The 24666-nt window shown below is 44.0% G+C and overlaps 1 protein-coding gene across 12 annotated transcripts in view; it reads left to right on the forward strand.

The window, feature by feature from the left end:
• The window catches only part of FRYL (FRY like transcription coactivator), a 1894812-nt gene that overhangs the window by 535711 nt on the left and 1334435 nt on the right, over window positions 1-24666 (forward strand). For all 12 annotated transcript variants that reach the window (XM_069201557.1, XM_069201569.1, XM_069201550.1 and 9 more), the window contains one exon: window positions 17493-17625. In XM_069201557.1, coding sequence (XP_069057658.1) covers window positions 17493-17625 — 133 coding nt within the window. The remainder of the gene's footprint in view (window positions 1-17492; window positions 17626-24666) is intronic.

Here is a 24666-nt window from a genome sequence, read left to right on the forward strand (position 1 = left end):
ACAATTGACCAGTGCCCTACAGAAATACATTGCCTAAGTGTGATGAGATATTTCTGGTTTTACAACTACTACTCTTTTACAACTACTACTCCTCGATCCTTCTAAACAAAGGATTGATCCCATGCCATTTGGTGGTCTTGATATTGCTTATTTTCAGATCTAACGTTCCTAAAATTCTTGGATAATAGTAGACATGATTTTATCTTGGAACAGTTTTTGAATGATAAAATATAATATGCCTTTTATGCATTTATGTATAGCCAATTAGCTCTCTAAAGCTCGGGGGAATGGAAGCTAGTCTAAGTTGTGTAGCTGCAATCTTCATTGTATACATGAGTCTTCAGCCTATGAATGGCACTTATGACTGAATGTAGCAGTCAAAGAAAAGTTGCATCACATGGATGATGGAAAATGAAGACTCTTGGAAAAACCACATGCTTTGGTCTGATAGCTGCTATCTTTATAGTTCTTCTGGCCCACCCTTTGTTTTCCTGTCTGAGTTACCTAACTCATTAGCAGGACCATTTTGATTGCTTTTATGAGTTTTACTTTCACATGTTCATCTCAATTTTGTGGTTTATGTTACCATGAGATACAATGCCTAATTAGTTACTCGCTGATATCAGGAGTTTCTTGGGGTCCAGTTAATGCATTCCTGTTGGGTAGCCTGCCTACTATTCCTTGGCCATTCTCCTTTACCCTGAGGCTGGGCAGACATTTAAAGCTAATGTTTATTTTGAACAGCCTGTATGTGTCAAACCCCTATTTATCCTAACACCGCTCTTATCACCTAGTAATTCATCAACCCATGTGGAGGTCTTGCTGTTAATTTTAGAGTGTTTTAAAGTCTCACTTTGACACTCCGCATTTCCCCCTTGGTGAGCTCCATTGTTATTCATCTAGTAATAACCATGTCTGTATTTTCTGTTATTGACCAACAATAACTTATCCGCCACTCTGTTTGCTTCACGTCTGTTTCTTACATCTTCAGATACTGAGATTGCCAAAAGTAATCAGTGGATCAACACTGCCTTGAACCTAATGAGCCTCTCCTCCACCGGCAAACATTATTGAGCCTACCCTTCGACCCCAGGGTATAATGTACAGCATAAAGATGATAAACCTCATTGTTAACTACTGGAATGTTGCTGATGCAAGGATCCTTCTGAACAAGAAGCCTTCATATTAGCTATTCATTCCTGTATGCTTCTTTCCACCTGGGCAAATTATTTTCCACTCACATAGTCTATTCACATGAATTGCTCACTTCCTACACTTCTGCTTTGAACCCACCCAATCCTTATGTGTTAACTTTCTGACTTCTTAGCAGATAAAACTAAGTTTATATGTACATAGCTTCCTTCTCCCTCTTCTGACTCAAAATCAACCCCCATTGGTCAAATATCTATGGACAAACGTCTCCTCCCATTTTGCATGTTCTCTCCTCCCCCTTGAATTGTTGGACACTAAAAGAAATAGACACACCAGCATTGCAAAAGAGAATATATATATATGTTCGATGGCCTGTGTAGCTGCAGATATACATGCTGTGCACATCCCGCCATCTGGTGTTGGGCTCGGAGTGTTACAAGTTGTTTTTCTTCGAAGAAGTCTTTTCGAGTCACGAGACCGAGGGACTCCTCCCATTTCGACTCCATTGCGCATGGGCGTCGACTCCATCTTAGATTGTTTTTTTTCCGCCATCGGGTTCGGACGTGTTCCTTTTCGCTCCGTGTTTCGGGTCGGAAAGTTAGTTAGAATCTCGGAAAAATTGGCGGTATTGTTTGCGTTCGGTATCGGGTTAGTTACAACAGATCGACACCGAATTAAGAAGAGCTCCGGTGGCCCTTCGGGGTTTTCTTCCATCCCCGTCGGGGCCTGGTCGGCCCGTCCACGTGTCTCTTCAAGGCTGATGGAACGGACCCCATTCCGCTTCTGTCCAGAATGCCATAACAAGTATCCATATACAGATCAACATCTGGTCTGTAACTTGTGTTTGTCACCAGAACACAAGGAGGATACTTGTGAGGCCTGTCTAGCGTTTCGGTCCAGGAAAACACTCAGGGACCGAAGAGCAAGAAGACTGCAAATGGCGTTGGCGCCGACAGGACAAGAGCGTTTCGAGGAGGAGGAAGAAACATTCTCCACCCAGGAGTCGGACTCTGAGGAGATCGATCCCGAGGAAACTCCGAAAACCGTGAGTAAGACGTCGAAAACAAGAACTCACAAGAAAAGCGCTAAAGCCCAGGGGACGCCACCGCCAACAGGCCATGGCTTAACCCGAAAAGTAGGTGACCGTTCATCGGCACCGAAAAAGGGCGAGCTGGTGTCGAAGTCATCCGACTCCGGTCGAGATACCGGCGCACAGCAATCTCGGGCCCGAGATAGTGGCTCAGAGAAGATTCGGCACCAAGACAGCGGCACCGAAACGGGTCGGCACCGAGAGAGCACGACGCCGAAAGTAAAAAAGGTTTCGTCAGAGCCGAAAAAAGCAGCCGAAAAGGTTTCGGTACCGAAATATCCGGCCTCGGAACCGAAAACAAGTTCCTACACTGAGGAACAAGGACTGTCCACACAAATGAAGACACATAGATTTGGAAAGGAATTACAGGCAATAGAGCCAGATCACACACAAAGACGGCTCTTTATTCAAAAAGATACAGGGAAGATCAGCACTCTTCCTCCAGTCAAAATGAAACGCAAGCTTGCCTTCCAAAACAAAGACAAACAGCCACACGCAAAGGTGGCTAAACAAGTAACACCACCACCATCCCCACATCACTCTCCGCAACCATCACCGGTAGCCACTCCACCAATGATGCAATCCCCAACTCATACAGGAATGAGTCCAGATAACCCTGACGCATGGGATCTTTATGACGCACCAGTGTCAGATAATAGTCCAGAATGCTATCCAGCTAAACCATCGCCACCAGAGGATAGTACAGGCTACTTAGGCACAGGTGGGGTCAAGAGCAGCTGCATTTCATAATGTCAGCCTTCATTCAGAGCCCATTGAAGACAACTTTCTTTTTAATACACTGTCGTCCAAACAGAGCCAATATCAGAGTCTTCCTATGCTACCCGGAATGCTAAAACACTCCAAACCAGTGTTTGAGGAGCCTGTTAAAGGGAGAGCCATTACTCCAAGAGTAGATAAAAAATATAAACCGCCACCAACCGACCCAGTGTACATTACACAACAGCTAACACCAGACTCTGTTGTAGTGGGAGCAGCGCGCAAAAGAGCCAACTCTCATACTTCAGGAGATGCACCACCTCCAGATAAAGAAAGTCGAAAATTCGATGCTGCAGGCAAAAGGGTGGCGGCACAGGCAGCAAACCAGTGGCGTATTGCAAATTCGCAAGCTTTGCTAGCCAGATATAATAGGGCCCATTGGGATGAGATGCAACACCTTATTGAACATTTACCCAAGGAGTTCCAAAAAAGAGCACAGCAAGTAGTAGAAGAAGGATAGGGTATCTCAAATAATCAGATACGGTCAGCAATGGATGCTGCAGACACAGCTGCTAGAACTGTCAACACAGCTGTAACAATAAGGAGACATGCATGGCTGCGTACATCAGGATTTAAACCAGAGATACAGCAAGCTGTGCTGAATATGCCATTCAATGGACAGCAGTTGTTTGGGCCGGAGGTGGACACTGCGATCGAAAAACTTAAAGACACTGACACGGCCAAAGCCATGGGCGCACTCTACTCCCCACAGAGCAGAGGCACATTTCGAAAGACACAATTTCGAGGGGGGTTTCGAGGGCAAGCCACAACCTCACAAACAAAGCCCACTTACCAGAGCCAGTATCAGCGGGGAGGTTTTCGGGGACAATATAGAGGGGGACAATTTCAAAGGTACAGAGGAAAGTTCCAAAGTCCCAAAACTCCAAACAAGCAGTGACTTCAAGGTCACAAATCCCCAACACATAACACCTGTGGGGGGGAGACTAACCAAGTTTTACAAACATTGGGAGGAAATAACAACAGACACTTGGGTCTTAGCAATTATCCAGCATGGTTATTGCATAGAATTTATCAAATTCCCTCCAAACATCGCACCGAAAACACACAATATGTCAAAACAACATATAGATCTTCTAGGACTAGAAGTTCAGGCATTGCTAAAAAAAAGAAGCAATAGAGTTAGTACCAAAACAACAAATAAACACAGGAGTTTACTCCCTGTACTTTCTAATACCCAAAAAAGACAAGAGTCTGAGACCTATACTAGATCTCAGAACATTAAATACCTACATCAAATCAGATCACTTTCACATGGTTACATTACAAGACGTAATCCCACTGCTCAAACAACAAGACTACATGACAACACTAGACCTACAGGATGCATATTTCCATATACCAATACATCCTTCACACAAAGTACCTAAGGTTTGTATTCCAAGGGATACATTACCAATTCAAAGTGTTGCCATTCGGAATAACAACTGCACCAAGAGTTTTTACAAAATGCCTAGCAGTAGTAGCTGCACATATCAGAAGGCAGCAAATACATGTGTCCCGTACCTAGACGATTGGTTAATCAAAACCAACACGTTAGGACGGTGTTCGCAACATACAAAATATGTCATAGAAATCCTCCACAAACTAGGTTTCTCAATCAATTACACAAAGTCACACCTTCTGCCGTGTCAAACACAGCAATACTTAGGAGCAACAATCAACACAGCAAAAGGGATTGCCACTCCAAGTCCACAAAGAGTTCACACATTTCACAATGTGATACAGACCATGTATCCAAATCAAGATACAAGTCAAACTGGTGATGAAACTACTAGGCATGATGTCTTCATGCATAGCCATTGTCCCAAACGCAAGGTTGCACATGTGGCCCTTACAACAGTGCCTAGCATCACAATGGTCACAAGCACAGGGTCAGCTTCTAGATCTGGTGTTGATAGACCGCCAAACATACATCTCGCTTCAATGGTGGAACAGTATAAATTTAAACCAAGGGCGGCCTTTCCAAGACCCAGTGCCAGAATACGTGATAACAACATATGCTTCCATGATAGGGTGGGGAGCACACCTCAATCAACACAGCATCCAAGGACAATGGGACATACAGCAAAAACAGTTTCACATAAATCACTTAGAACTGTTAGCGGTATTTCTAGCGCTCAAAGCATTTCAACCCATAATAAGACACAAACCCATTCTTGTCAAAACAGACAACATGACAACAATGTATTACCTAAACAAACAGGGAGGCACACACTCAACACAGTTGTGTCTCCTAACACAGAAAATATGGCATTGGGCGATTCACAACCACATTCGCCTAATAGCACAATTTATTCCAGGAATTCAGAACCAGTTAGCAGACAATCTCTCTCTGGATCACCAACAGATCCACGAATGGGAGATTCACCCCCAAATACTAAACACTTATTTCCAAATGTGGGGAATACCACAAATAGATCTATTTGCAACAAAAGAAAACTCAAAATGCCAAAACTCCGCATCCAGGTGCCCACAACATCAGTCTCAGGGCAATGCACTATGGATGAACTGGTCAGGGATATTTGCGTACGCTTTTCCCCCTCTCCCACTTCTTCCATATCTAGTAAACAAGTTGAGTCAAAACAAACTCAAACTCATACTAATAGCACCAACATGGGCAAGGCAACCTTGGTACACAACACTACTAGACCTCTCAGTAGTGCCTCATGTCAAACTACCAAACATACCAGATCTGTTAACACAACACAAACAACAGATCAGACATCCAAATCCAGCATCGTTGAATCTAGCAATTTGGCTCCTGAAATCCTAGAATTCGGGCACTTAGACCTCACACAGGAATGTATGGAGGTCATAAAACAAGCTAGAAAACCTACCACTAGACACTGCTATGCAAATAAGTGGAAAAGATTTGTTTATTACTGCCATAATAATCAAATTCAACCTTTACACGCATCTGCAAAAGAAATAGTAGGATACTTACTACATTTGCAAAAATCTAACCTAGCTTTCTCTTCCATTAAAATACATCTTACGGCAATTTCTGCTTACCTACAAATTACGCACTCAATTTCATTGTTTAAAATACCAGTCATAAAGGCGTTTATGGAAGGCCTAAAGAGAATTATAACACCAAGAACACCACCAGTTCCTTCATGGAACCTCAACAATGTCCTAACACGACTCATGGGTCCACCTTTTGAGCCCATGCACTCTTGTGAAATGCAATACTTAACGTGGAAAGTTGCATTTTTAATTGCCATCACATCTCTAAGAAGAGTGAGTGAAATTCAAGCATTTACCATTCAAGAACCATTTATTCAAATACACAAAAATAAAGTTGTTCTACGGACCAATCCTAAATTTTTACCAAAAGTAATCTCACCGTTCCACTTAAATCAAACGGTAGAATTACCAGTGTTCTTCCCAGAGCCAGATTCTGTAACTGAAAGAGCACTTCATACATTAGACATCAAAACGCACTAATGTACTACATTGACAGAACAAAACTAATTCGAAAGACAAAACAACTATTTATCACCTTTCAAAAACCTCATACAGGAAATCCAATTTCAAAACAAGGCATTGCTAGATGGATAGTTAAGTGCATTCAAACCTGCTATCTTAAAGCTAAAAGAGAACTGCCTATTACACCAAAGGCACACTCAACCAGAAAGAAAGGTGCTACCTGGCCTTTCTAGGAAATATTCCAATGAACGAAATATGTAAGGCAGCAACATGGTCTACGCCTCATACATTTACCAAGCACTACTGTGTAGATGTGCTAACTGCACAACAAGCAACAGTAGGTCAAGCTGTATTAAGAACATTATTTCAAACTACTTCAACTCCTACAGGCTGAACCACTGCTTTTGGGGAGATAACTGCTTACTAGTCTATGCACAGCATGTGTATCTGCAGCTACACATGCCATCGAACGGAAAATGTCACTTACCCAGTGTACATCTGTTCGTGGCATTAGTCGCTGCAGATTCACATGCGCCCACCCGCCTCCCCGGGAGCCTGTAGCCGTTTAGAAGTAGATCTTAAACATTTGTACATTTGTAAATATATTACTTAAAACTTTATTATGTACATACGCATTCACTCCATTGCATGGGCACTATTACTAGCATACACAACTCCTACCTCACCCTCTGCGGGCAAAACAATCTAAGATGGAGTCGACGCCCATGCGCAATGGAGTCGAAATGGGAGGAGTCCCTCGGTCTCGTGACTCAAAAAGACTTCTTCGAAGAAAAACAACTTGTAACACTCCGAGCCCAACACCAGATGGCGCGATTTGCACAGCATGTGAATCTGCAGCGACTAATGCCACGAACAGATGTACACTGGGTAAGTGACATTTTCCATATATATGTATATATATATGTTCGATGGCATGTGTAGCTGCAGATACACTTGCTGTGCACATCCTGCCATCTAGTGTTGGGCTCGGAGTGTTACAAGTTGTTTTTCTTCGAAGAAGTCTTTTCGAGTCACGAGACCGAGGGACTCCTCCCATTTCGACTCCATTGCGCATGGGCGTCGACTCCATCTTAGATTGTTTTCTTTCCGCCATCGGGTTCGGACGTGTTCCTTTTCGCTCCGCGCTTCGGTTCGGAAAGTTAGTGAACATCTCGGAAAATTCGACGGTATTGTTTGCTTTCGGTATCGGGTTAGTTACAACAGATCGACACTGAATTTGGAAGAGCTCTGGTGGCCCTTCGGGGTTTTCGATTCCCCGGCGGGGCCTGGTCGGCCCGACCACGTGCGTCTTCAAGGCTAATGGAACGGACCCCATTCCACTTCTGCCCCGAATGTCACAACAAGTATCCTTATACAGATCAGCATCTGGTCTGTAATTTGTGTTTGTCTCCAGAACACAAAGAGGATACCTGTGAGGCCTGTCGAGCATTTCGGTCGAGGAAGACGTTAAGAGACCGAAGAGCAAGAAGACTACAAATGGCGTCTGCGCCGACAGGACAACGACACTTGGAGGAAGAAACCTTCTCCATCGCGGATTCGGACTCGGACGAGGTCGATCCTGAACAGACGCCGAAAACCGTGAGTAAGATGTCACAACACAAAACTCACAGAAAAACCATAAAAGCCCAGGGGACGCCACCGCCAGCAGGCCATGGCTTAACCCGAAAAATAGGTGACCGAGCATCGGCACCGAAAAAGGGCATGCATGTGTCGAAGTCATCCGACTCCGGTCGAGATACCGGCACAGAGCAGACTCGACCCCGAGAGGGCGGCACCGAAATGAGTCAGCATCGAGAGATCGTATGCCGAAAATTAAAAAATTGTCTTCAGAGCCGAAAGACTGCCGAAAAAGTTTCCATACCGAAACATCCGGCCTCGGAACCGAAATAGAGTTCCTACACCGAGGAACAGAGCCAGATTACACTCAAAGAAGGCTCCACATTCTAAAGGACACAGGGAAGATCAGTACTCTCCCTCCAATAAGAATGAAAAGAAAACTTGCCTTCCAAGAGAAAGACAAGCAGCCTCAGGCAAAGGTGGCAAGACAAGTGACTCCGCCACCATCTCCACAACGCTCACCACAACTATCACCAGTAGCCCAATGATGCAGTCCCCAACTCACACAGGCATGAGTCAGGATGATCCCGACGCTTGGGATCTTTATGATGCGCCTGTATCAGATAACAGTCCTGACTGTTATCCAGCGAGACCGTCACCACCTGAGGACAGCACTGCCTACACACAGGTGGTAGCAAGAGCAGCAGCGTTTCATAATGTCACCCTGCACGCAGAACCTATAGAGGATGACTTTCTCTTTAATACACTGTCAGCCACACATAGCCAGTACCAGAGTCGCCCTATGTTACCAGGAATGCTCAAACACTCCAAACAAGTGTTTCAAGAACCTGTGAAGGGCAGGGCCATAACTCCAAGGGTGAAGAAGTACAAAGTGCCACCAACAGACCCTGTGTACATCACGCAGCAACTAACACCAGATTCAGTGGTAGTAGGAGCAGTTCGTAAAAGGGCGAACTCGCACACCTCAGGAGACGCCCCACCTCCAGACAAAAAGTCGCAAGTTTGACGCAGTGGGGAAAAGGGTTGCGGCACAGGCAGCCAACCAATGGCGCATTGCCAACTCACAAGCAGTGCTGGCAAGATATGATAGGGCTCATTGGGACGAAATGCAACATTTCATTGAACATCTGCCCAAAGAGTTCCAAAAAAGAGCACAACAAGTGGTGGAGGAAGGCCAGAGTATCTCGAACAATCAGATACGCTCAGCAATGGATGCAGCTGACACAGCTGCTAGGACTGTAAATACAGCAGTGACCATACGGAGGCACGCATGGCTAAGAACCTCAGGATTCAAGCCGGAAATACAACAAGCGGTCCTCAATATGCCATTTAACGGACAGCAGTTGTTTGGGCCGGAGGTGGACACTGCCATAGAAAAACTTAACAAAGACACAGATACGGCCAAAGCCATGGGCGCACTCTACTCCCCACAGAGCAGAGGCACATTTCGAAAATCAGTTTAGAGGGGGGTTTCGGGGACAGAGCACAGAACCCTCACCAACAAGACCCACTTATCAAAGCCAATATCAGCAGGGAAGTTTTCGGGGACAATACAGAGGAGGACAGTTCCCAAAGAGTAGAGGGAAGTTCCAGAGCCCCAAAACTCCACAAAATAAACAGTGACTTTAACATCACAAATCCCCAACACAGGACACCAGTGGGGGGGGAGACTAACCAATTTCTACAACAACTGGGAACAAATAACAGACACGTGGGTCCTAGCCATTATCCAGCATGGTTATTGCATAGAGTTTCTTCAATTCCCTCCAAATGTCCCACCGAAAACACACATCATGTCCAAACAACACATGGATCTCTTACAACTAGAGGTCCAAGCGTTGTTGCAAAAAGATGCAATAGAGCTAGTACCAATTCATCAGAAAGGAACTGGAGTTTACTCCCTGTACTTTCTCATACCCAAAAAAGACAAAACTCCAAGACCTATACTAGATCTCAGAACATTAAACACATACATCAAATCAGATCACTTTCACATGGTGACAATGCAAGACGTGATCCCTTTGCTCAAACAACAAGACTACATGACAACACTAGACCTCAAGGATGCGTATTTCCATATACCCATACATCCTTCCCACAGAAAGTACTTAAGGTTTGTAATCCAAGGGGTACATTACCAGTTCAAAGTGTTGCCATTCGGGATAACAACCGCGCCAAGAGTTTTTACAAAATGCCTGGCAGTAGTAGCAGCTCATATCAGAAGGCAACAAATACATGTGTTCCCGTACCTAGACGATTGGTTAATCAAGACCAATACGCAAGAACAATGTTCACATCACACAAAGTATGTCATAGAAACCCTTCACAAGCTAGGTTTCTCACTCAACTACAACAAATCACAACTACAGCCGTGTCAAATACAACAATACTTAGGAGCAACAATCAACACAACAGAAGGGATTGCCACTCCAAGTCCACAAAGGGTACAGGCATTTCTAAATCTAATACAAGCCATGCACCCAAACCAAAAGTTACAGGTAAAATTAGTGATGAAACTACTCTGATGTTCTCATGCATAGCCATTGTCCCAAACGCAAGATTGCACATGCGGCCCTTACAACAGTGCCTAGCATCACAGTGGTCACAGACACAGGGTCAACTTCAAGATCTAGTGTTGATAGACCGCCAAACATACACCTCGCTTCAATGGTGGAACACTACAAATTTAAACAAAGGGCGGCCTTTTCAAGACCCAGTGCTTCAATACGTAATAACGGATGCCTCCAAGATAGGGTGGGGAGCACACCTCAACCAACACAGCATCCAAGGACAATGGGACACTCAGCAGAGACAGTTTCACATTAATCACTTAGAAGTACTAGCAGTATTTCTAGCGCTGAAAGCATTTCAACCTATAATAACCCACAAACACATTCTTGTCAAAACAGACAACATGACAACAATGTATTACCTGAACAAACAGGGAGGAACACACTCGACACAGTTGTGTCTCCTGGCACAGAAACTATGGCATTGGGCGATTCACAACCACATTCGCCTAATAGCGCAGTTCATACCTGGAATTCAAAACCAGTTAGCAGACAATCTCTCTCGGATCACCAACAGATCCACGAAGGGGAAATTCATCCCCAAATACTAAAAAATTTCTTCCAAAGGTGGGGAACACCGCAAATAGACCTATTTGCAACAAAAGAAAACACAAAATGCCAAAACTTCCCATCCAGGTACCCACAGACTCACTCTCAGGGCAATGCGTTATGGATGAGTTGGTCAGGGATATTTGCATACGCTTTTCCCCCTCTCCCACTCCTTCCATATCTAGTAAACAAATTGACTCAAAACAAACTCCTACTAATAGCACCAACTTGGGCAAGACAACCTTGGTACACAACACTACTAGACCTCTCAGTAGTGCCCCATATCAAGCTACCAAACAGACCAGATCTGTTAACTCAACACAAACAACAGATCAGACACCAAATCCAGCATCGCTGAATCTAGCAATTTGGCTCCTGAAGGCTTAGAATTCGGACACCTAGACCTTACACAGGAATGTATGGAGGTCATAAAACAAGCTAGGAAACCATCCACAAGACATTGCTATGCAAATAAGTGTAAAAGATTTGTTTATTACTGCTATAATAATCAAATTCAACCATTAAACGCATCTGCTAAAAACATCGTCAGCTACCTACTGCACTTACAAAAGTCAAAGTTAGCTTTTTCATCCATTAAAATACATCTCACCGCAATTTCAGCTTATCTGCAAATTACGCACTCAACTTCATTATTCAGGGTCCCAGTCATAAAAGCATTTATGGAGGGTCTCAAAAGAATTATCCCACCAAGAACACCACCAGTTCCTTCGTGGAATCTCAACATTGTCTTAACACGACTTATGGGTCCACCTTTTGAACCCATCCACTCATGTGAGATACAGTACTTAACATGGAAAGTAGCTTTTCTAATAGCTATCACATCTCTCAGAAGAGTAAGTGAAATACAAGCATTTACTATACAAGAACCCTTTATTCAGAAACATAAAGTAGTTCTACTAACAAATCCTAAATTCTTACCTAAGGTCATATTACCGTTCCACTTAAATCAAACAGTGGAACTCCCAGTATTCTTTCCAGACCGAGATTCGGTAGCTGAGAGAGCATTACATACATTAGACATTAAAAGGGCACTAATGTACTATATTGATAGAACAAAACAATTTCACAAAACAATTGTTTGTAGCCTTCCAAAAACCTCATGCAGGAAATCCAATATCCAAACACGGCATTGCCAGATGGATAGTGAAATGTATTCAGACCTGCTATATTAAAGCAAAAAGAGATCTACCTATTACGCCTAAGGCGCACTCCACTAGGAAGAAAGGTGCCACAATGGCTTTTCTAGGAAATATACCTATGACAGAAATCTGTAAGGCAGCCACATGGTCTACGCCTCATACATTCACAAAACATTACGGTGTAGATGTGTTAACAACATAACAAGCCACAGTAGGACAGGCTGTATTACGAACATTATTTCAGACAACTTCAACTCCTACAGGCTAAGCCACCGCTTTTGGGGCGATTACTGCTTACTAGTCTATGCACAGCATGTGTATCTGCAGCTACACATGCCATCGAACGGAAAATGTCACGTACCCAGTGTACATCTGTTTGTGGCATGAGATGCTGCAGATTCACATGCGCCCTCCCGCCTCCCCGGGAGCCTGCAGCTGTTCTAAGTTGATGAAAATTGTACATTATAGGTTGATGAAACTTGTACTTTTGTAAATTTGTAAATATATATCACTTTTATACATTATGTACATACATACTTATTCCATTGCATGGGCACCTTTACTATATACACCACTCCTACCTCACCCTCTGCGGGAAAAGCAATCTAAGATGGAGTCGCCGCCCATGCGCAATGGAGCCGAAAGGGAGGAGTCCCTCGGTCTCGTGACTCGAAAAGACTTCTTCGAAGAAAAACAACTTGTAACACTCCGAGCCCAACACTAGATGGCAGGATAATGCACAGCATGTGAATCTGCAGCGTCTCATGCCACGAAGAGATGTACACTGGGTAAGTGACATTTTCCCTAGATAGATATATGTGTGTATATATGTATGTATATATATATATATATATGTGTGTGTATATATATATGTATATATATATATGTATATATATATAGATACAGATATATATAAAATCACAACCCACCCTATTCTTAAATAATTAAAACATGTATAATGGCAGCAAAAATCTCCTTGACAATATCTAAAATACAGTATCAAGAACAAGAACTAGTCATATTAACACTAACAAAACATAAGCATGAAAACAAAAATATTGAACTCGAAAATCAACATAATTAAGTCATTGAAAGTGACCTAAAATAACTTTACGCATTGTAAAAAAAAGTGAAATATAAATATACATTACATCTAAAACAAACACTTTTCAAAAAGTATAAAAATACTACAACAGCACATAAAAGATACTTTCTAAAAAGCAATTACAGCAATACAAGCGTTGTTCTGCCTGACTGAAAATCAACACTAAAAGAAAATTGAACTCTAAAGAATAACTTAATACAGCTGACAAAGTAGTTTAAAAAAAGAATGTAACTTAATAGCTACATAAATTAAAACTGTACTATCCATTTATCTCTAAAATAGGTACCTTTTCAATGAGAAGACAAATGCAAAAATTTAAAAGAAAATCATGCCACAAACATGAGAAAATCACAAGTCCCAAAAAGACATAGCCTACAGTATTATATCTAAATCACAATATTACCACTTAAAGTAAAAATAGAATATAGTTATGATTTAGAATGAAAATTAAATAAACTAAGAAAACCATTAATAATAAACCAACACAACAAGTTCATCTCTTCCTCCCAACGGACTATGACAAATAAGAGCTGCCACCAAAATCACAGTCAAACGTGCCTGCAAACCAAAATTTCTCTCTAGTAGAGAAACATCCAAAATGAAAGTAAAATGTACATCTGTAATTTACAAAAGTAAAAAAAGTTAATGTAATTTGTTACAATAATTAATATGTACTTTTATTGTGACACCTCCAGATCAAATGTCAGAAGGAGGAACATACATCAAATACCAAAGATCGTAGCTGTTACGTCATAGAGGATTTAATAATAATTAAGACTGCACCACCATTGAAAAAGTGCACTGGAAATGTCCCAAATATTATTGAAATATATGCTACCACAGGGCCATCACTAAAATAAACACCAGTAGCACCCAAAAGATATGAAGAAATAGACATACCCCAACTCTTAAACAACCATACCCAAAAAAAGATACCTTCTTACTATATGACAGCCACAGTAAAAAAAGAATTAAAATTAACACTAGCACAGTGTAACATGTAGATGATAGCTTATTTAAGTTGTCCTCACCATTGTGGTCAAAATACAAGCTTTCTTTTAGGACATGTGTTTTTACAGAGGAAACAAAGTGCAGCTTACAAGGAAATGCCAACTCGTAAAATAATTAAACTTCAAAAAATCATGGATTTTTAACAGGCAGTGATTTCAACCATATTAAAATTAACCCCTCAAGCTGCAATCCACAGGTGCTACTACCACTTCAGCCAGAGCATATGGAGGGCACCAACAGAAATCCAGCCCAAGTGGAAATATAAAATAAATATGCAGTTCATAATACTTCAGAGGAAAAATTAAGAATTGCTATATTTTATAACAAAAATGTATGAACTAACAAAATCCTGATTTGATTTAAATAACCAAATATCTTAGCACCCTATACACATATCCGAACATAATAAAATAAATAGTTATGCATAACAACACAGCATAAATGTTAATCATAATTTTGCGTTCAGTTAAAATAAATATATAAATTAAACGTACACTTACTATTTTGTTGAAGTCCTTCATAACCCAAAAAAGCAGTTTCTAAAAATAAATGCAAACATAAACCATGCAAATATAAAATATTTATATGAATTTATCCATCCTGGCAATCCATCCAGAATCTGTAAAAAGAAAATATATATATATATATATTTGAAAAACAATAAATGAATAAATGATCCAGGAAAACTGAAACATAGAGAAATAAGTTTGGTTAAAAAGTAACCAAGACCTTTTTTTCCTTGAAAAAATAAAACAAATCCAGATATCTAAAATAAAAACCTGTAAAGCAAAAAGATATAAACTCATGCAAACAACATTTATAACCAACATAACAAATGCAACACAGTAAAAATAATCATCTGAAACAATCCATAATAAAGTCCACCAAACTATAATACTAAGATATCAACAAAAACTACTTTAACTCTTTGCACAATCTCCTCAAACACGAAACCCTTACAAAATAACTATAAATTACTTTAACTCACCAGAGAGCAGAAATAGAAAACCGCCACTGCAGCGTTCACCTACAGCCCTATGTGATGACGACTTGAGGACAAAATCATAGGAAACAATGAATGGTTGAAAATGATTAAATTATTAAAAATAGTGGAATGTATTTTACTGTACAAAATGTAAAATAATTTAAAAATACTGAATACAAATGCAAATAACTTTCAGTGTTTAATAGAATAGAAATTATATAGCAATGTATAAGAAATGTATTTTTTTCAAATGCTTTTTATATGGAAGATGTAAACTATTGTTAATATAAGCAAATATTACTTTAACAAAGGTGCTACAATTAAGTTGACCATTTTAAAAAAGTTATTAAAGTGAAAGTGTTTGTATGAAAAGATGTATTGAGAAATGGTGTACAACTAAATAAAAATATATAGGTAATAAAAATATATATGTACAGCTTGACCTTTTGCCCCTCTCATTGGTTGCATTAATGAAAAGGCTCTTGTTTCGGCCTCTAGCTTTCGACCGAGCTCTCTACACCTATTCCCCTTTAAAATATTGCTCTGTTCTTGAGACCAACCTTTCAAAGTTAAATTTCCATCCTTACCATAGAATTTTCTCGATTTCTTCACTTTGACTATTTTTGCCTTTTGTATGACCAGGGCCTTGGTACTGGCCTGGTCCTTCTTGATCCTTCCAGATCCTTCCACTTCTTTTGATATGTTCTTGCATTATTGTCTTATTGATTGCATGTTGAAGTCCAGAATTTGGGATAGTGCTCTGGCTTGGATTCAGTCCTATCTGTTTGGCTGGCCACAGGTGATCCACTCTCCCAACCCCTCGCACCTTATCAATCTGAGCTCAAACCTCTGTCATATGGTGTCCTTTGTGGCTCCTTGCAAGCCCCCACCCATGTCAGTCTTGGTTCTTCCCCTAGCTAAGGTAATTTGCTCTGCTGACTTTCATTTCACACATCACTCAGGTTGTGATTAAACTTGGTAATCAATTCCTGTGTGCCTGTAATAACTTCTAAAAATACATTATCTGCGCGCTTTCCTTGATGGTAAAGAATTCCCTGAAACTGAATATTGCTAAAACAGAAATTCTGATGGTCAGTGGGCATAAAAACAAATAAACTCATTTTTGGCCAAATGATGTTGGCCCGCGAGCTGTGGACCACCCCTTGTGCTGCCTCTTTGGTCTGCAATTTTGGGCCCACCTTTTGAAGGTCTCTCCCTTTCTCTACAAACTAACAGGATGCTGCCTTTCTTCTACCTAAATTACTTTGTACGATGCTTCAGTTTCCTCCTTTCATTCTTATTACTTGGGAGAATGTGATCATATTCAGCTGGGTCACTTAATGCAGTTCCATACATCTTAGGTATCCTGATTGATTTTTGCATTACCTGCAGCGCACATTCAGAATGCTGCCCTACACCTGATTTGAATCTCCTTTCTCCCCCTACTTGAATGGTCTTAACTGGCATTCATTTTCTAAAATAATTATCTTCAAATCCCTGTGCATGGTTTACAAGGCTTACTTCTTCACTTGCCTGGTGTACATTCAAACCAAATTTGTCCATCTAATCTGATTGTTGTTCATTTTACCCACTCCTGCGTCAAGGGCCAAGCCTTCTCATGTTTTGGAACAAAGCAATGCAGTTCCCAACTGCAGCACTGTCTGTCCCTTGAAAACTTCCTGCTTTTTTGCAGACTTCATAAAAAGATAGTTACAATCAAGCCGAGAAGCATGTCAAGAAAGATTAATTTCTGGTGCTTAGCTTTAAACCCTGTAAGTGCCAAGGTATAAGTTAGACTAATTTTAAGTCTACACAAATGTTTTGTACTACCAAGTATACTTTCTTGAGCAGATTCTATGCAAACGTCTTTAATATGTGAATATGGTGTACCACAGGCAATAATCTTTTTTTTTTTTTTTTGTATACACACTCACTAACACTTTTGCAGCAGAGCAGAAAGACTTATATTTTACTTTCTATACATTATTCTTTGGACTATTCTTATTTTTTGTATAAGTTACATCTCAATTGTTTTCTTTTTAAGGAATGTCTGTCTACTATCCTCAAGTACGCAAAGCACTGGACAGCATTCTTAGGCATTTAGATAAAGAAGTTGGGAGGCCGATGTGCATGACAAGTGTGCAGATGTCCAATAAAGAGCCTGAGGAGATGATAACGTAAGCATTCTACTATGATGTATATTTGATTGAAATCAATGATGTATACTGAATAAAACAATTCATTCTGTAATTACTGAGATGCTCAAGTAGCTGATACTGCACATGTAATTAACACAGGATGTAAGACTACTCACTAGAAGGGGTGTTATGTTGAGAAGATACGGAGGAAGGTTAATTAATCCAAATCTAGAAGTGTGAAAAGGACAGGGCTAACAACTGAAAAATGGGGAATTGTGTTCTTACCTCATTCTAAAAAACAATTCCCACAGCAGTGTAAAAAAGTACTTTCTGATGGATACAACTACCTGTGGATTCCTCACCTAATGAATACTCCCATGGCGCCAGCATTCGACGGAAATCTTCTTACTAGTCTCTGCACGTCGACGAGGACGTCACTTTAGCCCACGCGACGCCGTCTGACGTCATACAGGCAATAAGAGGTCCTCGCCGACGTGCCAACGTCAGTTCCCTTTTTTCCGTGCATTCGAAACGGTTATCTTCGAGGGAGCAACTGTTACTTTTGTGGTTACAGTGTATTTTTGCTGCGTAGTCTTTCGCTGTAGTAATAATGTCGCAGAGAAAGTCTGGATTCAAGCCTTGTCGTGAGTGTGGAGGCAAGATGTCAGTGACAGATCCTCATTCCGATTGCCTTTGGTGTTTGAGCTCCGACCACGACGTCTCGACTTGTGATTCATGCCAGCACATGAATTCAAAGGCCCTCAAGGAACGTGAGGCGAAGCTGTTTATGGCGAAATCGAAGGAGAAGCATCACAAGAAGTCTTCTTCGCCAAGACATCGGCGTCATCGAGACTCCCGGCGCCGTAGAGAATCTCAGCGTCATTCAAAGGAGACTCGTTCCAGGTCTTCGGATCGGCGCCGAAGGACATGGGAGATCAGTCCCACGATTACGCCGCATCCTTCGACGCCGTTGCCCTCTCCGGCGTCTCCGACTTCACCTGGACAGGCGTCGGTGATTGAGGTATTGGAGCCTCAGGTGTTTTCTCCGGCGTTGCAGACGTCGAGGCCGGCGTCGGGGTCGCCTCCGAGACAGGCACCCCAGTATCCGGCTTTTCCCACCCCTGGAGCCGATCGTTCCGCATTCTTGAATGCGATGTATGCCATCTTCCAACAGATGGTTCCAGGGGGTGCTCCGGCTGGGCCTTTGGCCTTTTCATTGGGTGATCCTGCGCCTCTTCGGCCGGCACCCTTTATGCCCTTTCTCCCTTTTGGGAACGTGGGCTCGGCGCCGGTGTCGGCGCCGGTGGCTGCTCCGGTGGCTTCAGAGGGATTGGCCCCGGGGATTTCCATCCCGTCGACGTCTACGTCGGGATTTCGGCCTGTGACTCCGGTGGGTCCATCTGCTTCGACTGCTCTTTTGTCGGTGCCGAAGTTACCTGTGGCGCCGGACGCGGCGTCGGTGGCTTCTGAAGATCGGCGCCGATCTTCGACTTCGGCGGAGGCATTGTCGACTCCCCGTATTGAACAACGGCTTCATTCGAGGAGACGTGCTCTCCGTGTATTAGAGGAGCAGGAGTACCAACGAGCCCTGGAGGAAGGAGAGCTAGAGGACTCGGGTGATGGGCTGCGTGGTCTGGAGTCGGCCAGTGGGCTGGACACTTCCCCTGAGTGGGATCTTTCGTCCCCGGGAGAATATACTGAGGAGGCTGCTTCCTTTCACGCAGTGGTACGGAAGGCAGCTAGTTTTTTGGACCTGCCTTTGCCGGTGGTGGAGGCTAAACAAAACCTTCTAACAGAGGTGCTTCATCCGGCCTCAGCTGCGGCGGAGCCTCTTTTGCCATTTAATGACGCTCTGCTGGATCCGGTGTTAGAGGTGTGGAAGAGGCCGGCATCTTCCCCAGCAGTTCACAGAGCCGTGGCCAGGAGGTATCGGGCGGCTCCGACTGACCCTGGTTTTCTGTCTAGGCACCCTACGCCGGAGAGCTTGGTGGTGCAGGCCTCCTGTTCATCCAAGTCAGCGCCTGGTTCTTTCCCGACGGTGCCTGGGTACAGAGATTCAAAGAAACTAGAGGCGCAGTCCAAGAAGATTTTTTCGTCCTGCAGTCTGGTGTTGAAGGCCACCAACGCAACCTGTATCCTGGGGAGGTATATTCATGCTCTGATGGATGACATTTCCTCATCATTTACAGAGCTTCCCCAGGGTCTTTTGGACGTTGTTTCAAATGCCCAGGCTGCTGCGACCCAGATTATCCAGACTGGACTGGATACGACCGACTCGGTGGCCAGAGCAATGGGCACAACTGTGGTGGCAAGGAGGCAGGCCTGGCTCCGTAACTCGGGCTTTTCTGCGGATGTACAGTCCACATTGTTGGATCTCCCGTTTGATGGGGACAAACTGTTTGGAGCCAAGGCTGATTCGGCCTTGGAACGTTTTAAGGAGAGCAGGGCCACGGCTAAGTCGTTAGGGCTCCAAGCTCCTTCTTCCACGGCCTCTTCCAGATTTTTCAGGAGGTTTCGTGGATTTGGGCATGGCTCTTCCTCCTCTTCCTTTCGAGGAAGATATCAGCAACCTGCCTCTTCCCATCCCTATAGATCTTTTAGAGGGAGAGGTAGGGTCCGCACCAGAGGAGCCTCTCAGCAGCACTCTGCCTCTTCCTCATCCTCTGGCGGGGTGCAGCAGGGGAAGCAGCCTTAGGCTTCCACCATTCCCCACTCACTCCTCTCCTGTAGGGGGAAGATTACAGCATTTTCTCACCAAATGGAAGACTGTTACAACGGACACTTGGGTTCTCAGTATTGTGGGAAAAGGCTACACCCTTCCCTTTCGGGAGTTCCCGCCCCGCCCTTCTTATTGTTCAGAAGAACACCTTCTGTTGCTAGAACAGGAGGTACAAGCCCTCCTTTCAAAGGGCGCGGTGGAGTTGGTCCCAGAGCAGGAAAGGGGTCGAGGATGTTACTCAAGGTATTTCCTGATTCCCAAGAAGGATGGTCGTTTGAGACCAATCCTGGACCTGAGGGTCTTGAATTGGTTCCTCAAGCAGGAAAAGTTCAAGATGCTGACCCTAGCACAGGTGCTTTTGGCGTTGAACAAGGAAGACTGGATGGTGTCTGTCGACTTGCAGGATGCTTACTTTCATATCCCGATACTCAAGTCACACAGGAAGTATCTCCGGTTTGTGGTGGGATCGCAGCACTATCAGTTTGCGGTCCTTCCGTTTGGTCTTACTTCAGCACCTCGAGTCTTCACGAAGGTGATGTCGGTGGTTGCGGCAGAACTCAGAAGGAAGGGGATAGCAGTATTCCCTTACTTGGACGACTGGTTGATCAAAGCCAAGTCCCCGGAGCTTGTGTCGCATCATCTGCAATCAACAACCCAGTTGTTGTTCGACCTCGGTTTTTCGGTGAACAAGCCCAAATCTCACCTAGAGCCCTCTCAGCGCCTCCTGTTCATAGGGGCAGTACTGGATACAACATTGGGTCGGGCCTTTCCTCCGCCTCAGCGGATTCAAGATATTCAGGATCTGGTTCCAATGTTTCGAAATGGAGCGGTAGTTCCAGTCCTCAAGGTCCTTCGTCTGCTCGGTCTGTTTGCCTCCTGCATTCTGTTGGTCACGCATGCTCGCTGGCACATGAGGGCTCTTCAGTGGTGCCTCCGAAGGCAGTGGTCTCAACACAAAGGGGATCTAGAGAGTACTGTCAAGATCTCCAGAGATGCTGCTGTGGATTTGAAGTGGTGGATTGCAAGCAACAATCTTTCACAAGGAAAGCCGTTCCAGCAGTCGCCACCAGTGGCCACAGTCATAACGGATGCTTCCACTCTAGGGTGGGGAGCTCATCTGGGGGATCTGGAGATCAAAGGCCTTTGGTCTCCAGAGGAACAGATGTTTCACATCAATCTGTTAGAGTTACGGGCTGTACGTCTGGCTCTCAAGGCCTTCCTCCCTTCCCTTCGTGGTCAGTCGGTACAGGTCCTGACGGACAATACTTCCACGATGTGGTACATAAACAAGCAGGGAGGAGTGGGGTCGTACCTTCTCTGCAGAGAAGCTCTTCGACTATGGTCCTGGGCAAAGGACCATCAGATTTGCTTGATAGCAAACCATCTGGCCGGAGTCTTGAACGTGCGTGCGGACAGTCTGTCGCCAATTCTCGGCAGACCACGAGTGGCGTCTCCATCCAGATCAAGTCCGTTTAATCTTCCAGAGGTGGGGGTTTCCTCGGGTAGATCTGTTTGCCACTCGAGAGAACGCGCATTGTCCGTTATTCTGCAGCCTCCAGTATCCGATGCAGGGAGCATTGGGGGACGCGTTTCAAATAACCTGGTGCGGCCAGTTGCTTTACGCGTTTCCTCCCATACCCTTGATTCCTCGAGTATTGAGGAAGATTCACCAGGACCGGGCTCTAGTCATCCTAATAGCTCCGGATTGGCCAAGGAGGGTATGGTACTCCGACCTTCTCCAACTCTCAATGTGCCCTCCGCTCCGTCTCCCTTTCAGGGCAGACCTCCCCTCGCAGTCGCAGGGGCAGGTTTTACACCCCAACCTCCAGAGTCTGCACCTACATGCCTGGAGATTGAACGGGGCAACCTGAGTTCCTTCTCTCTCCCGCCTGAGGTAGTGGATGTTATATTAGCGGCCAGGCGACACTCCACTAAATCTATCTACGCTAATAGATGGTCTAAATTTGTTGCGTGGTGTGGAGAGAGGCAGATTGATCCTTTGCATGCTCATCTATCGGACGTTTTGTCTTTTGCTCTGTCTCTAGCGCAGAAAGGTTGTGCAGTGGCTACCATTAAGGGTTATTTATCGGCCTTGTCAGCCTTCATATGTCTTCCAGACCAACCATCTTTATTTAAATTCCCTATTGTTATCAGATTCTTGAAAGGTCTTCTAAATAAGTATCCTCCAAAGCCATTCGTTATGCCGCATTGGGATTTGTCCTTGGTCCTGACTTTCCTTATGGGGTCCCCTTTTGAACCTATGCATTCTTGCCCCTTAAGGTATTTGGTTTTAAAAACAGTCTTCCTGATAGCTATAACATCAGCAAGGAGAGTGAGTGAGTTGCAGGCCTTATCAGTAAAGCCCCCTTATACAACTTTTTATGGGGATAAGGTGGTGTTGAGGACCAAGGCTGCTTTCCTCCCGAAGGTTGTTTCACCTTTCCATTTGGCTCAGGCAATTACTTTGTCCACGTTCTATCCTCCGCCTCATCCTTCCAAAGAGGAAGAAAGACTGCACCGTCTGGACCCAAAGAGGGCGTTGAGCTTCTTTATTGATAGAACAAAGGATTTCAGGCTGGAGGATCAGCTGTTTATTGGATACGTGGGCAAGAGGAGAGGAAAGGCAGTCCACAAGAGAACACTATCCAGGTGGGTTGTTCTTTGCATTAAAATCTGTTACTCTTTGGCAAAGAAGGATCCTCCTGAGGGCATTAGAGCTCATTCCACCAGAGCTAAGTCGGCCACTTTGGCTTTGGCCAGAGGTGTTCCTGTGATCGACATCTGCAAGGCCGCAACTTGGTCGTCCCTTCACACTTTTGCAAAACATTACTGTTTGGATTCTGAGGTTAGAAGGGACGGCCATTTTGCACGGTCAGTGCTGCAGGATTTCTTGGTTTGACCATTTAGGCACCCACCGCCGGGTGTGGTACTGCTTTTGGACTCTATTCATTAGGTGAGGAATCCACAGGTAGTTGTATCCATCAGAAGAACGAGTTACTTACCTTCGGTAACAACTTTTCTGGTGGATACATTAGCTACCTGTGGATTCCTCACGGTCCCACCCGCCTCCCCGTTGCCTTTCTGGTCTTACCAAGTAATCCTTGAGTACGCTCCTCTTGGTCTTTGAGGGTGCAATAGATGTTGTATATATTATATTTATATATATGTATATATCTTTGTGTATATACTTGATGTGTATATATATTTTAAAAAGATAGAGTTATATATATATAAAAGATTTACAGTTATTCATGCAATGTTGTGTATTTTTACAATGTAATGGGATGTTGCCTTGCTCTTTCATTGCATTGCCTGGTTGTTCTCATGCACGTAAAAAATGATTGGTACTGACGTCGGCACGTCGTCGAGGACCTCTTATTGCCTGTATGACGTCAGACGGCGTCGCGTGGGCTAGAGTGACGTCCTCGTCGACGTGCAGAGACTAGTAAGAAGATTTCCGTCGAATGCTGGCGCCATGGGAGTATTCATTAGGTGAGGAATCCACAGGTAGCTAATGTATCCACCAGAAAAGTCGTTACCGAAGGTAAGTAACTCGTTCTTTGGGGGCATGGCCTAGCTGGGCGTGGCGTACAACGTGAGTTTGTGCCTTTCCGGTCCCTTGTACCGATTCCAGCCCCATCCAGAGCACTGGGGCCGGGATAGACACTGGAAAATCAAAGCAACACAATTATACACGTCCTGCATGCTGAAGGGGGGTTGAATGGGTCTCTTCATGCCATCCCCAGCCAGTACAAGGGGGGTCCTGACCTGTGGCCTAGCTAGTCTGGCACCACTATCTTAAAAAGGCTGGGCTGAGCCACAGCAGCGTCAGCGAAGCAGCTCTGAGCTTTCCAGGAGCAGACACCATCTCTGAATTGTGGTCCCGGTCAGCCAGGCAAGCTGTCCTGACACTGATCCAACGCGTCTACTGTGGGCATCTGATGAGTGCTCCTGCTACCATGAACCATGTTGGGTGACTGAAAGACACAGGCAGATACCCGCATGGCCCAGTGATGTAGACTCCCATTTGTTGGGTTGCTAGGTTAGTAGACTGGCCCAAGAGCTGCTGCAGCCCAGTGCTCATAGAGGTCTCTTGCCATGCCTGAGACTGTTGTTTTGCAAAGGTGGCGCGGAGGTACAGTGCAGTGGCAGACGAGTGGCCTTGTTCGCCCACTAGTCCCTGGGTCCTTGCATGACACAGAGGTGCGAGCGGAGAACTCTGGGGACAAAATGAGTGAAACCTTTGGTGGCAGCCACACCCCTACACCAAATTAACCTGGCCTTGAAGGGTGGGCAGGGGGGGTATTTGGGAGGGGGCAGATCATGCAATGGCAACCAATGAGTCTTAGACTCCACTGGAT

This window comes from Pleurodeles waltl, chromosome 1_2 (genome assembly GCF_031143425.1).
Source record: "Pleurodeles waltl isolate 20211129_DDA chromosome 1_2, aPleWal1.hap1.20221129, whole genome shotgun sequence".
In the NCBI taxonomy this organism is placed as follows: domain Eukaryota; kingdom Metazoa; phylum Chordata; class Amphibia; order Caudata; family Salamandridae; genus Pleurodeles; species Pleurodeles waltl.